The sequence below is a fragment of the Pleurodeles waltl genome, chromosome 10 (genome assembly GCF_031143425.1).
Source record: "Pleurodeles waltl isolate 20211129_DDA chromosome 10, aPleWal1.hap1.20221129, whole genome shotgun sequence".
NCBI lineage: Eukaryota > Metazoa > Chordata > Amphibia > Caudata > Salamandridae > Pleurodeles > Pleurodeles waltl.
The window spans coordinates 955,265,664-955,279,102 of record NC_090449.1 but is presented as its reverse complement, the minus strand read 5'-3'; the positions used below and the strand labels follow the sequence as shown (position 1 = coordinate 955,279,102).

Genomic DNA, 13,439 nt, shown 5'->3' with positions numbered 1-13,439 from the left:
TGAGTCATCTGCAGGTGCGCTTGGATTCTTGGAGGTCGGGGGAGAACCAGCTGGTTTTCTTGTGGTATTGATTGGTGGAGGATTTCCTGAGGATGGCCAGAGTGTCAGCACAGTTGGAAATCCATTGTTGGAGGTTACAGGCTGATGTGTTGGCGTCCGTGGTGTCCGGTGGTAGCGCGTGGCAGAGGACTTTGGTGAGTTTGGCTCCTGGGATCTTGCTCCAGTTTCTGGAGGGGTGGCAGTGGGCATGGTGGTACTCGATGTTCTTGGTGAAGGAGAAGTGGATTCAGTGGTGGGTGGTGAGGTTTTCTAGTAGGGATGAAGTGTTCTGGTCGCTGAGATTATCCAGGTGGAAATTGTGGTCGCCGAGGAGGATGTAATTCACTGAAGTGAAGGTGTGGAGTGATATGAAGTTGGCTAGTGAATTGCTGAAAGGAGGGTGGTGTCCGGGGGATCTGTAGATGAGGGTTCAATGGAAGGTGGTGTTCGGATTGGTCTGAATCTGGAAGTGCAGGTGTTCCTTTCTGGGAGAGTAGCTGTCCGAGCTGGTCGTGAGGGGGAGGGTGTATTTGTGGACGTTGGTGATGCCTCCTCCTGGTCTGTTGATGCAGTCTTTGTTGATAATTTTGTAGCTGTCATGGATGGCAGTGGCAATATCCAGGGCTGAGGTGGGGGTTATCCAGGTTTCTGTGAGAAGGCAACATATGGGGAGATGGTGTCGAGCAGGTCCTAAATCTCTACTGGGTGTCTGATAAGGAAGCAGGTTTTGAGTATCATGCAGTTGAGATGTACGGGTGGGCTTTTGCTGGGTGGGTCTGGTGTTTGGAGGCAAATGAAGGTTCAGTTGCAGCAGGAGAAGGGGCCCTGTGTGTTCATAGGTGAGGTGAGCAGGCAGGCGGTCGATCCTCTTGGGTTGAGGGCGTGGAGGGTGCCAGCATCGTACCATCAGATGCCACAGGAGCCATGGACCATGGCGCTAGATGCGGTCCAAGTGCGGGCGGGTGCAGACGGTAATGCCTTTGATGCATCAGCAGTGCGGTCGCGCAGAGGCCACCATTAAGAAGGGTAGGGAGGTGGGAGGGGCTGGTCAGCTCAAAGTCAGGAAACTCAACATTGAGAGAGGGGGCGGGGCCTCAGGGACGAAGCAGCAGCAGGGGCAGGAAGGGGGAGATGACAGAACAAAGGCAAGCAGAATAAGAGCAAGGCAGACTGAAAGGCATAAAGCAGAAAAGGGAGGCAAAAAGCAGAAATAAAAAAGAAAAAGCAGAAATAGCAGAAATGAGGTAAAGACAGACAGAGGCTCACCACTGGGCCACCAGGGATGAGGTGCCGGCAGAAGCCTGTGGGTGGAGGAGGCCCTCGAACTCACCGCAGCAGAGTTCACAGACAGCACAAGGGCACAACACACTGGTGGAGCTGCGTAGTGGGGAGCAGCAGACGCAGACAGGGGGAAGTTTAGTCGGTCTGGCAACGCACAGCGGGCACCATTAAGAAGGGCAGGGAGGTAGGAGGGGCTGGTCAGCTCGGAGGCAGGAGGCAGGAAACGTGGCATTGAGAGGGGGGCAGGGCCGCAAGGGTGAAGCAGCGGCAGGGACGGGAAGGGGGTAATGCGAGAGTGAAGACAAGCAGAATAGGAGCAAGGCAGAATGAAAGGCAAAAAGCAGAAAAGAGAGGAAAAAAGCAGAAATAAAAAAGAAAAAGCAGAAATAGCAGAAATGAGGTAGAGACAGACAGAGGCTCACCACTGGGCCACCAGGGATGAGGTGCAGGCAGAAGCCTATGGGTGGAGGAAGGCATCAAAATCACCGCAGCAGAGCTCACAGAGCAGCACTGGGGCAGCAGCACACTGGTGGAGCTGAGCAGTGGGGAGCAGCAGATGCAGACCAGGGGGAAGTTTAGTCACTCTGGCACCGCACAGCAGGCGCCATTAAGAAGGGCAGGGAGGTAGGAGGGGTTGGTCAGCAGGGAGGCAGGAAACATGGTGCTGAGAGGGGGGCAGGGCCGCAAGGCTGAAGCAGTGGCAGGGACAGGAAGGGGGTGATGCGAGAGTGAAGACAAGCAGAATAAGAGCAAGGCAGAATGAAAGGCAAAAAGCAGAAAAGAGAGGCAAACAGCAGAAATCAAAAGGGGAAAACAGAAATAGCAGAAAGGAGACATTCAGAGGCTCACTACTCGGCCCCCAGGGATGAGGCACAGGTAGGAGCCTGCGCGTGGAGGAGGGCCTCAAACTTGCCGAAGCAGAGCTCATGGAGCAATGTGGGGGGCAGCAGTACACTGGGGGAGTTGCTCAGTGGGGAGCGAGAGAGGCTAACCATACTATATTCTGTTTGATGCACCTGCACTGCTATCATGAATCAATCTGAGGATACTAATTTAATTTGTAACCTACAATTTCAAATTTCTTGATATTTACAGTACATTTTAAATTTTTCAATTGTACATTTAGCCAGTTCAATTATATAAACTTTATTAATCTGTTAATATTATTAAATTTTCTAAACAGTTGCGGACCCCCAGTGTAGGTTTTGTGGACCCCCAGAGGACCCCAGACCACAGGTTGGGAACCACTGTGCCAGACCATAAAAGGCAGACCAGTACAGAGAGACACATAATTAAGCACCAGGTTTCATGTGAAGTAAAGCAGGTGCAAGATCAGGAATATTCTCAAGTGTGGAGACTCCAAACCTTATGACAAGAATTGGAAAAGGGTGGCATAATCACATTTTAGTGAGAAGCTGTATCTAATTCTTCTTTTTCACTTTGATGTAATCAGAGATTTATAGTCACTGTGTGATGTTCCGCACAATGTTACTTCTCTGCGATGCCCCGTAAATAATTTAGAAAGAAAAAACAGAGTCAGCTACAGTGTAGCACAAGGGTTATTGTTATCAGGTCACCTGCAGAAAAGAGAACTCAAGAAAGACTCATATTTCGTTCTTCATTTACTGTAAAAATAGAGGAAGGAGTTGCAGTGCAGGGAAGTAAGGTATAGGGATGTGGATTTAGATGATGCAAACACCAATATATCTGTCCATGCACGACCTTTTTTTGGTTTCAAGAATGGACTCCTGGTTGATGATGAATGTGACACAGTCGGCACTCAAAGGTCAAAAGCATTTCAGCAACATAAAGGCAACATCCTAGTAGATAGCGGAAACTGAGTTCAAGAGATAGCTGGGATCTAGGCCAAGTTATCTGCCTAAATAATACAACTGCCTCTACGACCATGATTGAGGCCTTACTCATCATAGAATTCACGGGCCCGGATGAAAGGTAAGGTAACTTTAACATGGAAAAACTCCTCGGAGTACGATGGGGCAGTCAAACGCAACTGCTGTCATGTGTTGTGCCCCTGTGACATGCATTTATGTGTATTTTATTGAAATAATACGAAGAAACAACTAAATTAAAACTCGGGTAGTTGAAATATTCAAAATTTGAAGAGCAAAGCAATGGGAAGGCCATATTCGTAAACATATATTAAACCAACTTCTCAGAACAAGATGGAATTTACTCATTCTCAAGAGTACATATGTGCAGCTGTTACTGAGAAAGCTAAGTGAAAAAGTTGTCATGATATTCAGTAGACAATTTTCAGAGAGCAAAAGATCATCTTAAAGGATGTCAATTATTGGTGTCAATACAAACGTTGAGCAAGAGAGAGAAATTACATTTTCAAGAAATCATATTACAGACTATTATGACATCACACAGCCTTAACACCATAGCATTAACCCGCTACATGAATAATGATTCTGCCTCTCTGACCTAATGACATCCGAAAGTGTCTGAACAAACTACTTATATTAGTAACAGTGAACCTTTGGATATGAATGTAATGCCACATGGCAAGAGGAAAATCCTTGAGCAACTGTAATAAAGTTAGAAGGCCTTCTTTGAAAAGATTGTCATTCAGAAGTACACAAAGTATGTCTTGCTGATGTTTGTTTCAGCTGCAATAGTTCCATGTCAGTATACATATATAAAAACAAGAGTAGGTTAGCTGCTCTGCGCACTATTAACAAGGCACCTTTTGTATAATCGACATAAATGCATGATCACCATCTTGATTGAATCAAAGCTGTAAAACTATTTCTTTTAGAAATGAAAAACTAAGGTTTGTTCTGTTACACAGATTATGGTTGATGCTGTAGAAAGCAAAATAATGACATAATCAGCAGCCTGCCAGTTATGCCACTTGCAATCAACAATAGTTTACTACAGTGTTTTAATGATCAAATAGAGTGCTAATATTCTGTATTTATGATAAAAGTGTGGCACATCTGAACACCATCTTGATGAAACTGAAAGGATACTACAGCAAATGAAGAGATGGAACATCTTGTTGACGCAAATGTCCCTAGAGATGACCACCTTACATTAAATTCCAAATATCACTCAGACGTAGGCCAATTATGAAAGTGTGCAAGTCATTCGAGCAACAAATAATCAGGCAATCAGTTGGACAAAAAACATGCATACAAAAATGGCAAATAGTGTAAAACCCCTTTGAAAACTCAGAAAGCCTTCTAGAGCACTGACCATAGTTTTTATGAAGAAAAGAACCCCCTCATTCTTTATGTACATTTCTAAAGGAAATGCTTTAGTTTTGACAGCTTTGATTCCATCAAGAGGAGATCACTGGCTTGTCACACTTTGTCATTATTAAAGAATGTTAACAGTCTAGTTGTTCATTAGAAGACTGTGAGGAGGAATGGGACATGGGCATCGGCTCTGACAGGTGAGGAGGAGGCAGGTCCAGAAGCAGCAAGATCACTATGCTGGGGAGGCCAGAAGAGCAGTGACAGCACAACAGATTATACAGGGCAAGCCAAGAGCGAGTGGCATAACAACAGACTATGAAGTGCACAGGCAGCAAGTCAACCATCAACCGTGCAGGGAAGGTAAGAGAGGCTGTGGAATCACAACAAACCAAAGAGGGCAGGAGGGATACAGGGGCAGGGGTAAGGGCACGAACTCTGAAAATGGAGGTCACGGGGAGGTGTCATTGACATCACAATGGACTATGAAGGGCAAGAGGAAGGGGACAGGGGCTCGCAAATGAACAACAAAGGGCAGGAGTGAGGCAGGGGCAACAAGCTGACCATCCAGGACACACTGGTAGAAGTGGAAAAAGTAGCACAGCGGACCATGGAGGACAGGGGGAAGGGGAAGTGGCCATGCACATGGGCAAAAGAGTGCAAGGGGAGGGATGCAAGGGCAGCAAGCTGACCGTGAAGGGCAAGCAGGAAGGGCAGTGGTAGCACAATAGATTATGTTGAGCAGGATAGAGCGGGGACAGGCCCAAACATGGACAACAGGGTCAGGGGAGAGTGGGCTTGGACAGGGGGAACTGGGCAAGGGCAGCAGGATGATCATGCAGAGAAGTGTCAATGGAAGTACCATACACCATAGAGGGCAGGAAGGAGGAGATACGCATATGCCAATGGACCATGTAGGACAGGAGAGATGGGATAGAGTCAATGACTTGGATAAGACAGCGTGGGGGGAGAGCAGGGGCCTAAAGCTGGCTTTGCAAGGTTGGCTATAGGGGCAATGACAGCACAACAGACCTTTTAGGGAAAACGCAAGGGGCAGTGGCACACAGCAGACCACAGAAAACAGAAGGGAGAGGCAGTGATGGCACAAGGGACCATGAAGAGCAGGAGGGAAGAGACAGTTGTATGTACACTGACAATAAAGAGAAGGTGGGAGTGGGTTCAGTGGTAGCAGGCTGGCCCTGCTGGGCAGGTGAAAGGGATAGTTGAGCCAAAACAGACAACATATGTCAGGTTAGTAGTGGCAAAATGGATCATGGTGGGCAAGAGGGACGGGGCAATAGACCTTGTGAATGGAAGTGTGAGTAAGAAGCATGCACATGGAGAAAGGATGGCAAGCGGTTGGGGGTCAGCAAGCTGGCCACAGAAGGCAGGCCTGCAGGGGCAATTAAATGGATCATGGAGGGAAGGCAAAAGGGGCAGAGGCACACACACGGAGAACAAATGGTCTCCAGCATAAAGTCTTCAGCTTAATTCTAAAGCTAGCAACGTGTCATAGGCTACAGATTTTGGCACTCAAAGGCCACACATATGGATGCCACCACATTAAACAGGGTCCCTAATTACCTGCAATTATACTGTATTCAGAATACGGGCATTCATGGTGATTTGGGTGGCTGCTTCATAGCGTTCTAACTGAGACTGGTGTGTTCAAAGCCCTAGTGCCAGTGCACACCTTGCTACACCATACAAGGCTGGCTACCCCATACCTTCACCTGCTGCAGGAGGCATGATGCAGACCTTTTGAAGCAAAGGCCTGACTTTGTCCTCTTTCTGCCTCTTATAAAATGCATGTCTAGCTTCTGAGTGCATCTAATAAAGAGAACTTCACCTGCCCCCAACTTTACTCAGCATTTCATGTGCTTGAGCTCATACTTGGCCAATTTTCTGCAGCAAAAGTTTAACTCTCTCTTGTTTGAGTTTTGTAGGAGAGTACCAGAGTTTAAGAACCTCATAAATTACAGTACTAAGTTCTGGCATATTTTCATATAGACTTTTATTAGAATAGAATCCCCAGAAGAGCTGATTTGAAGTTTAGTATTAGTTCATGAAGGTGATCAAGAGAGAGACTATGAAAGTGGTCAAAAGAGTGCGAGAGTGCAATCTCATTTGTTATATTAGAAATGTCCCCTTTATTAGGAGCAATAATGGGATCCTGAGTTCCAGAAGTAGTTTAGATGGAACTTTTACTGTGTATTACTGTGTATACTTTTATGAATATGTGGAAAGTTGTCAATATTCTTTTTTATTACAGAACAGGTGGGCCCAAATTGATGAATGGATAGAACGGGTGCTGTTAGACAGTTTGTTGATCATGTTAAAAGTCTAATTTTACTTGTTCATTGCCAACAATACACAGTTTGAGTAGTATTCTTTAGGAGTAACCTGAATTACCTTTTTATATGGCATCAACCTGTTTTTTTATAGACTGTTCTATATTGGAGGAGTAATTCATGCTCTATTAATGCTAGAAATTATTACCCTCTAAATATAATTATAACGATATGTAAAACAAAGAGAGCATTTTGATTTATCTGATCCTTTCTGGGTGGAGAAATGTGCAATCATGTCTACAACTGAATGCCACAAGAGCATGTAATTAGAATAGCTTGTGTTGGAAAAAAATAATCTTCTATAGGAGAAGACAACGATTTTATCACAATCAACTTTATGCAATTTGCTTGACATATTACAGCATCTCCGTACAGTTTCAATTATTAGGTAGTTTTTTAATATTAAATGTATCGAGTGAAAGTTCATGACATTTTTGAGGAGCAATTATTTTATTTTTTAGCCAATAGACGAGAAAAAGTGATATTGTAGGATAAAAACTGTTTTCATCTTGAATAGCTTGAATGTTATAAATTACTATTTTTAGCGTGGTTGAGTTTATTTTGTTGAACCTGAAATGCCTATTTTTGAGGAAAAAAATTGATGTTCTCCAAAAATGTATATAAATATCATTTCAGAGTACTAATCACTATTTCTCACGGTGGTCTGCGTAATTTGCCTGCTGTCTCAATTCGCACTTCTTAAACTAAGGGACAACACAGCTTTGTATACCTTTAAAATCCTGCAGGTTCCGCTGCCTGAGAAGGATGATATCGCACTTTTCCTCCTGACTCATTCCAAAGATAAAGTGTGAAATGTAGAAGCGAAAAATATACATATATGTAGACCATGATAAAAAAAAAAAATCCCAAACTAATTTAGCATCTTTGGAATGATTGACATTTTTAGAGCAGTAGCTTTCCATATTTTCTCAAAATTGTCTTTGAACTGTTGAACCCCCAATCACTTGGAGGGAGTGGGAGTCTGGAGATATTTTAAATATGTTTCTTCCTTAATTCAGTGCTTTTCTTTATCTGTAGGCATCTGAAAAATGTGCGTTAACTACCTCTTTATTGAAATGTGGGTTGAATAGCCTAAATCTCAATGAATGTCATCTGGTTAGCTTAGTGCATCCATCAACCCTAAAACGTTACAGAGGTTACCTTTCTTAGGGTCTCATTACGAGTATGGCAGTCGGACTGCCAGATCACCATGGTGGGGGTCTTTTGAACAGTGCCAGGGCAGCGGTCCCAAGACCTCCGGATTACGAGTTCCCCACGGTGCTGGTGTGGCTAGCGGGGGAAGGAAGGGAGCAGTTTTATGGAGCTACTGCCGGCCATACATCCCTATCTGTCTGCCAGATGGTGGGCTGTGCCCATGCACCATGTCGGGCACGGGCACAGTGCGCCCCCAAACCCAAATTTTTGGGGGGCCCACATTGGTCCCCATCTCACCCTCCATGGGGCTGATCAACTAGGGCCCCTCATTTTGGGCTCCTTACCTGCCTGACTGCCAAGCTTTCTGCGGCAGTCAAGCAGGTAAGGGATACCATTGAAAGCTTGGTGGTCCTGCAGGTCATAATGGCCACGGTGGTACCAATGCTGGAATCTCCAACATTGGCCACTGTGGTCAGGACCGCTTTGGTCTCCGCTACATTGACTGTAGTGGTGCTGGCGATCTTCTGGCGATCCGACCCCCAAACTCGTAATCCGGTGGTCTGACTGCCAAAGTAGTGGCGGTCGGACTGCCACCGGTACCATGGTGGTCCACAAGCTGCCAAACTTGTAAAGATGCCCTTAATCTTCTGCAAATATATTGTTGGTCCATGGATCACTGAAAGAACAATTTGCATTGCAGTCTCAGGATTCTTCAGCTCAGACAACAACACAGTGGCCTATGTGTACAAGTGCTGACAAAACATTGAACACACACTGACCTCCTCATTCGTAAATCCTGGGCCTAGCACAGAGTAAAACTCCCCAATATCCAATGTACTTTTAATTGATTTAAAAATTATCCATGTAGTGCAGATAATCTACAAGTGAGCTAAGGTAAATTAAACTAAATATTTATTCGATTGCCATTTATTTTGTTGTATATAACACTGATATAAATTTAAAGATTGGTCATATCTTTGCTAAGCCTAGAAATGAATTAGGACTTGCTCTCCTGTGGCTAGAAATAATTACACAGAACATATAGGGCCTGATTACGACCTTGGCAGATGGGATACTCTGTCACAAACGTGACAGATTTCACACCCGCCGTTTTGCAAGTTCTATAAGATATAATGGAACTTGTAATATAGGGCACGGGACATCCGTCACACTTGTGACGGAGTATCCCATCTGCCAAGGTCATAATCAGGCCCTTAATGTCTGGCTGAAAACAATATTAGACTGGTTGTCTTACCTTTAGTGTTCCGGTGTGTCTGGTGCCAGAAATGGAAAACCAAAATCGAACTCTACAAATCCCGAGGCTAGCTGGGAAGAACTCAGTAGTCATAATTCTTGCGGTTGCGCCTTTAAGCTGGGCTGATGTGTTGGCAGAAAGTAAATATCTTCCACCACCTTTAATTGTACAAAAGGAAAAACAATTCAGTGTTTTCATAAATTCCATCACATTATGCCAGAATATTGCTGTTGACCTCCTCAGAGTGACGCAATACAAGTTGCTAAATAAATTGTGAACCTATTAGATAGAGCTGCAAAAAAATGTTTTATGCATGCAAGTATAATTTGTGGTAACTATGAAAGGGCATCTTAAGTTAAATGTGTAGGAAAAAATGTCTCAAGCACCAAATGGCTTGTATATATGTAAAATGTACAATACTTAAAAATTAAAGCACGCCAAGAAACAAAATGATATTGGCAACAGCAAGTGAGTTACAAATGTGAACATTTTTTAATACTGATTACCCTAAATGTTGTATGTGAACAGTACAGTGGGTTTTACCGCTTAGATTCTCAAAGCAGCCAAGCTTTGTGCACTTTAAATGGTAAGATCCCTTATTGTTTGATGATTATATTCCGTTATATTAGCATTTGGGTGAAGCATTGAATTGCTCCCGACAGGGGCAACATATTATAAAGGTTTAGGGAAAAAGGTTTTACATGCTTTGTCCAAATTGATAAAAATGGTGACGAGAAATTTAACAAAGTGATAGCACAAAGGCCATCGGTCAACATGCAAGTCCAAACTATTATCATAGATCAAACCTGGTCTTACATCCAGTGCCAAGAGTTGTTTTTTCCTCCCTGTAAAGAAATGGCTCCCTGTTGCAGTTACCCCCCACTTTTTGCCTGATACTGATGCTGACTTGACTGAGAAGTGTGCTGGGACCTGCTAACCAGGCCCCAGCACCAGTGTTCTTTCACCTAAAATGTACCATTGTTTCCACAATTGGCACAACCCTGGCACCTAGGTAAGTCCCTTGTAACTGGTACCCCTGGTACCAAGGGCCATGATGCCAGGGAAGGTCGCTAAGGGCTGCAGCATGTCTTATGCCACCCTAGGGACCCCTCACTCAGCACAGACACACTGCTTGCCAGCTTGTGTGTGCTGGTGGGGAGAAAATGACTAAGTCGACATGGCACTCCCCTCAGGGTGCCATGCCAGCCTCACACTGCCTGTGGCCTAGGTAAGTCACCCCTCTTGCAGGCCTTACAGCCCTAAGGCAGGGTGCACTATACCACAGGTGAGGGCATAGGTGCATGAGCACTATGCCCCTACAGTGTCTAAGCAAAACCTTAGACATTGTAAGTGCAGGGTAGCCATAAGAGAATATGGTCTGGGAGTCTGTCAAAAACGAACTCCACAGCTCCATAATGGCTACACTGAATACTGGGAAGTTTGGCACCAAACTTCTCAGAATAATAAACCCACACTGATGCCAGTGTTGGATTTATTAAAAAATGCACACAGAGGGCATCTTAGAGATACCCCCTGTATTTTACCCAATTGTTCAGTGCAGGACTGACTGGTCTGTGCCAGCCTGCTGCTGAGAGACGAGTTTCTGACCCCATGCGGTGAGAGCCTTTGTGCTCTATGAGGACAGAAACAAAGCCTGCTCTGGGTGGAGGTGCTTCACACCTCCCCCCTGCAGGAACTGTAACACCTAGCAGTGAGCTTCAAAGGCTCAAGCTTCGTGTTACAATGCCCCAGGGCACTCCAGCTAGTGGAGATGCCCGCCCCCTGGACCCAGCCCCCACTTTTTGCGGCAAGTCCAGGAGAGATAATGAGAAAAACAAGGAGGAGTCACTGGCCAGTCAGGACAGCCCCTAAGGTGTCCTGAGCTGAGGTGACTCTGACTTTTAGAAATCCTCCATCTTTCAGATGGAGGATTCCCCCAATAGGGATAGGAATGTGACCCTCTCCCCTTGGGAGGAGGCACAAAGAGGGTGTACCCACCCTCAGGGCTAGTAGCCATTGGCTACTAATCCCCCAGACCTAAACACGCCCTTAAATTTAGTATTTAAGGGCTCCCCTGAACCTAAGAATTTAGATTCCTGAAACTACAAGAAGAAGAAGACTGCTGAGCTGAAAAACCCCTGCAGAGGAAGAACAGAAGACACCAACTGCTTTGGCCCCAGACTTACCGGCCTGTCTCCTGCCTTCCAAAGAACCCTGCTCCAGCGACACTTTCCAAGGGACCAGCGACCTCTGAATCCTCTGAGGACTGCCCTGCTTCAAGAAAGACAAGAAACTCCAGAGGACAGTGGCACTGCTCCAAAAGAACTGCAACTTTGTTACAGAGGAGCAGATTTAAAGACCCCTGCAACTCCCCGCAAGAAGCGTGAGACTTGCAACACTGTACCCGGCGACCCCGACTCGACTGGTGGAGAACCAACACCTCAGGGAGGACCCTCCGGCGACTCCGAGCCCGTGAGTAACCAAAGTTGTCCCCCCTGAAACCCCACAGCGACGCCTGCAGAGGGAATCCCGAGGCTCCCCCTGACCGCGACTGCCTGAACCTAAAGTCCCGACGGCTGGAAAAGACCCTGCACCCGCAGCCCCCAGCACCTGAAGGAATGGAACTTCTGTGCAGGAGTGACCCCCAGGAGGCCCTCTCCCGTGCCCAGGTGGTGGCTACCCCGAGGAGCCCCCCCTTGCCTGCCTGCACCGCTGAAGAGATCCCTTGGTCTCTCATTGAACATCATTGAAAACCCGACGCGTGCTTGCACACTGCACCCGGCCGCCCCCGCGCTGCTGAGGGTGTACTTTTTGTGCTGACTTGTGTCCCCCCCGGTGCCCTACAAAACCCCCCTGGTCTGCCCTCCGAAGACGCGGGTACTTACCTGCTGGCAGACCGGAACCGGGGCACCCCCTTCTCTCCATTGAAGCCTATGTGTTTTGGGCACCTCTTTGACCTCTGCACCTGACCGGCCCTGAGTTGCTGGTGTGGTGACTTTGGGGTTGCTCTGAACCCCCAACGGTGGGCTACCTTGGACCCAAAACTGAAACCTGTAAGTGACTTACTTACCTGTGAAAACTAACAATACTTTACCTCCCCCAGGAACTGTGAAAATTGCACTGTGTCCACTTTTAAAACAGCTTATTGTGTTTTATGTAAAAAGTATATATGCTACTGTGATTATTCAAAGTTCCTAAAGTACTTACCAGCAATACCTTTCAAATGAGATATTACATGTAGAATTTGAACCTGTGGTTCTTAAAATAAACTAAGAAAATATATTTTTCTATAACAAAACCTATTGGCTGGATTTGTCTCTGAGTGTGTGTTCCTCATTTATTGCCTGTGTGTATGTACAACAAATGCTTAACACTACTCCTTGGATAAGCCTACTGCTCGACCACACTACCACAAAATAGAGCATTAGTATTATCTCTTTTTGCCACTATCTTACCTCTAAGGGGAACCCTTGGACTCTGTGCATACTATTCCTTACTTTGAAATAGTGCATACAGAGCCAACTTCCTACACTCCCACCATAGTCATTCATTACTAGCTGTATCTACGACGGGTGTTGATCTTTGACACTGGTGCCCAAGGGCCTCACGTGCTATTGCCCTCTAATTGGAGTAACCACTTTTTTGCTTTTTCGCGATCTCTGAAGTAACATGGACCACTCAGAAATATCAGCCTGGAGATTGTAAGAGTTTCACACAATCGAGGTCACTTGGTCTGTGACTAGTCAGAAAAGACTCCTTGGCTCTCTAGCTCTCTGTTCATACAGTTGAGGCTTTACACAAAGGTGGTGATTTAAAGTTGAGTCTAGATACACTGCAAACATTTACTATAGTTGCAATAAAGATACCATTTCAGGTCAGAGTTCCTATTTAATACATACGAGACTACAAACTTAATAGGGTATTAATCAACATAGTTACACATATGGAATAAACTAAAGATTAAAAATCATAAACTAATGACGAAGAAATACAGCAATATGAATATATTATCAATCCTGATAGCTCGCTCTGCACTCAATATACATCCTAGGCCAGGTCTGGTGGCTTAGTGGACTAATGAGTCCACTATAGGGGCCTGTGTTTGACCTCATGGTCACAGGTTCAAATCCCGGCAGG

General features: G+C 45.5%; 1 protein-coding gene across 2 annotated transcripts in view; it reads right to left on the bottom strand.

Moving 5' to 3' along the window:
• The window catches only part of MALRD1 (MAM and LDL receptor class A domain containing 1), a 2,469,603-nt gene that overhangs the window by 892,558 nt on the left and 1,563,606 nt on the right, over positions 1–13,439 (bottom strand). For both annotated transcript variants that reach the window (XM_069211777.1, XM_069211778.1), the window contains exon 27: positions 9,303–9,460. In XM_069211777.1, the coding sequence (XP_069067878.1) occupies positions 9,303–9,460 (158 nt within the window). The remainder of the gene's footprint in view (positions 1–9,302; positions 9,461–13,439) is intronic.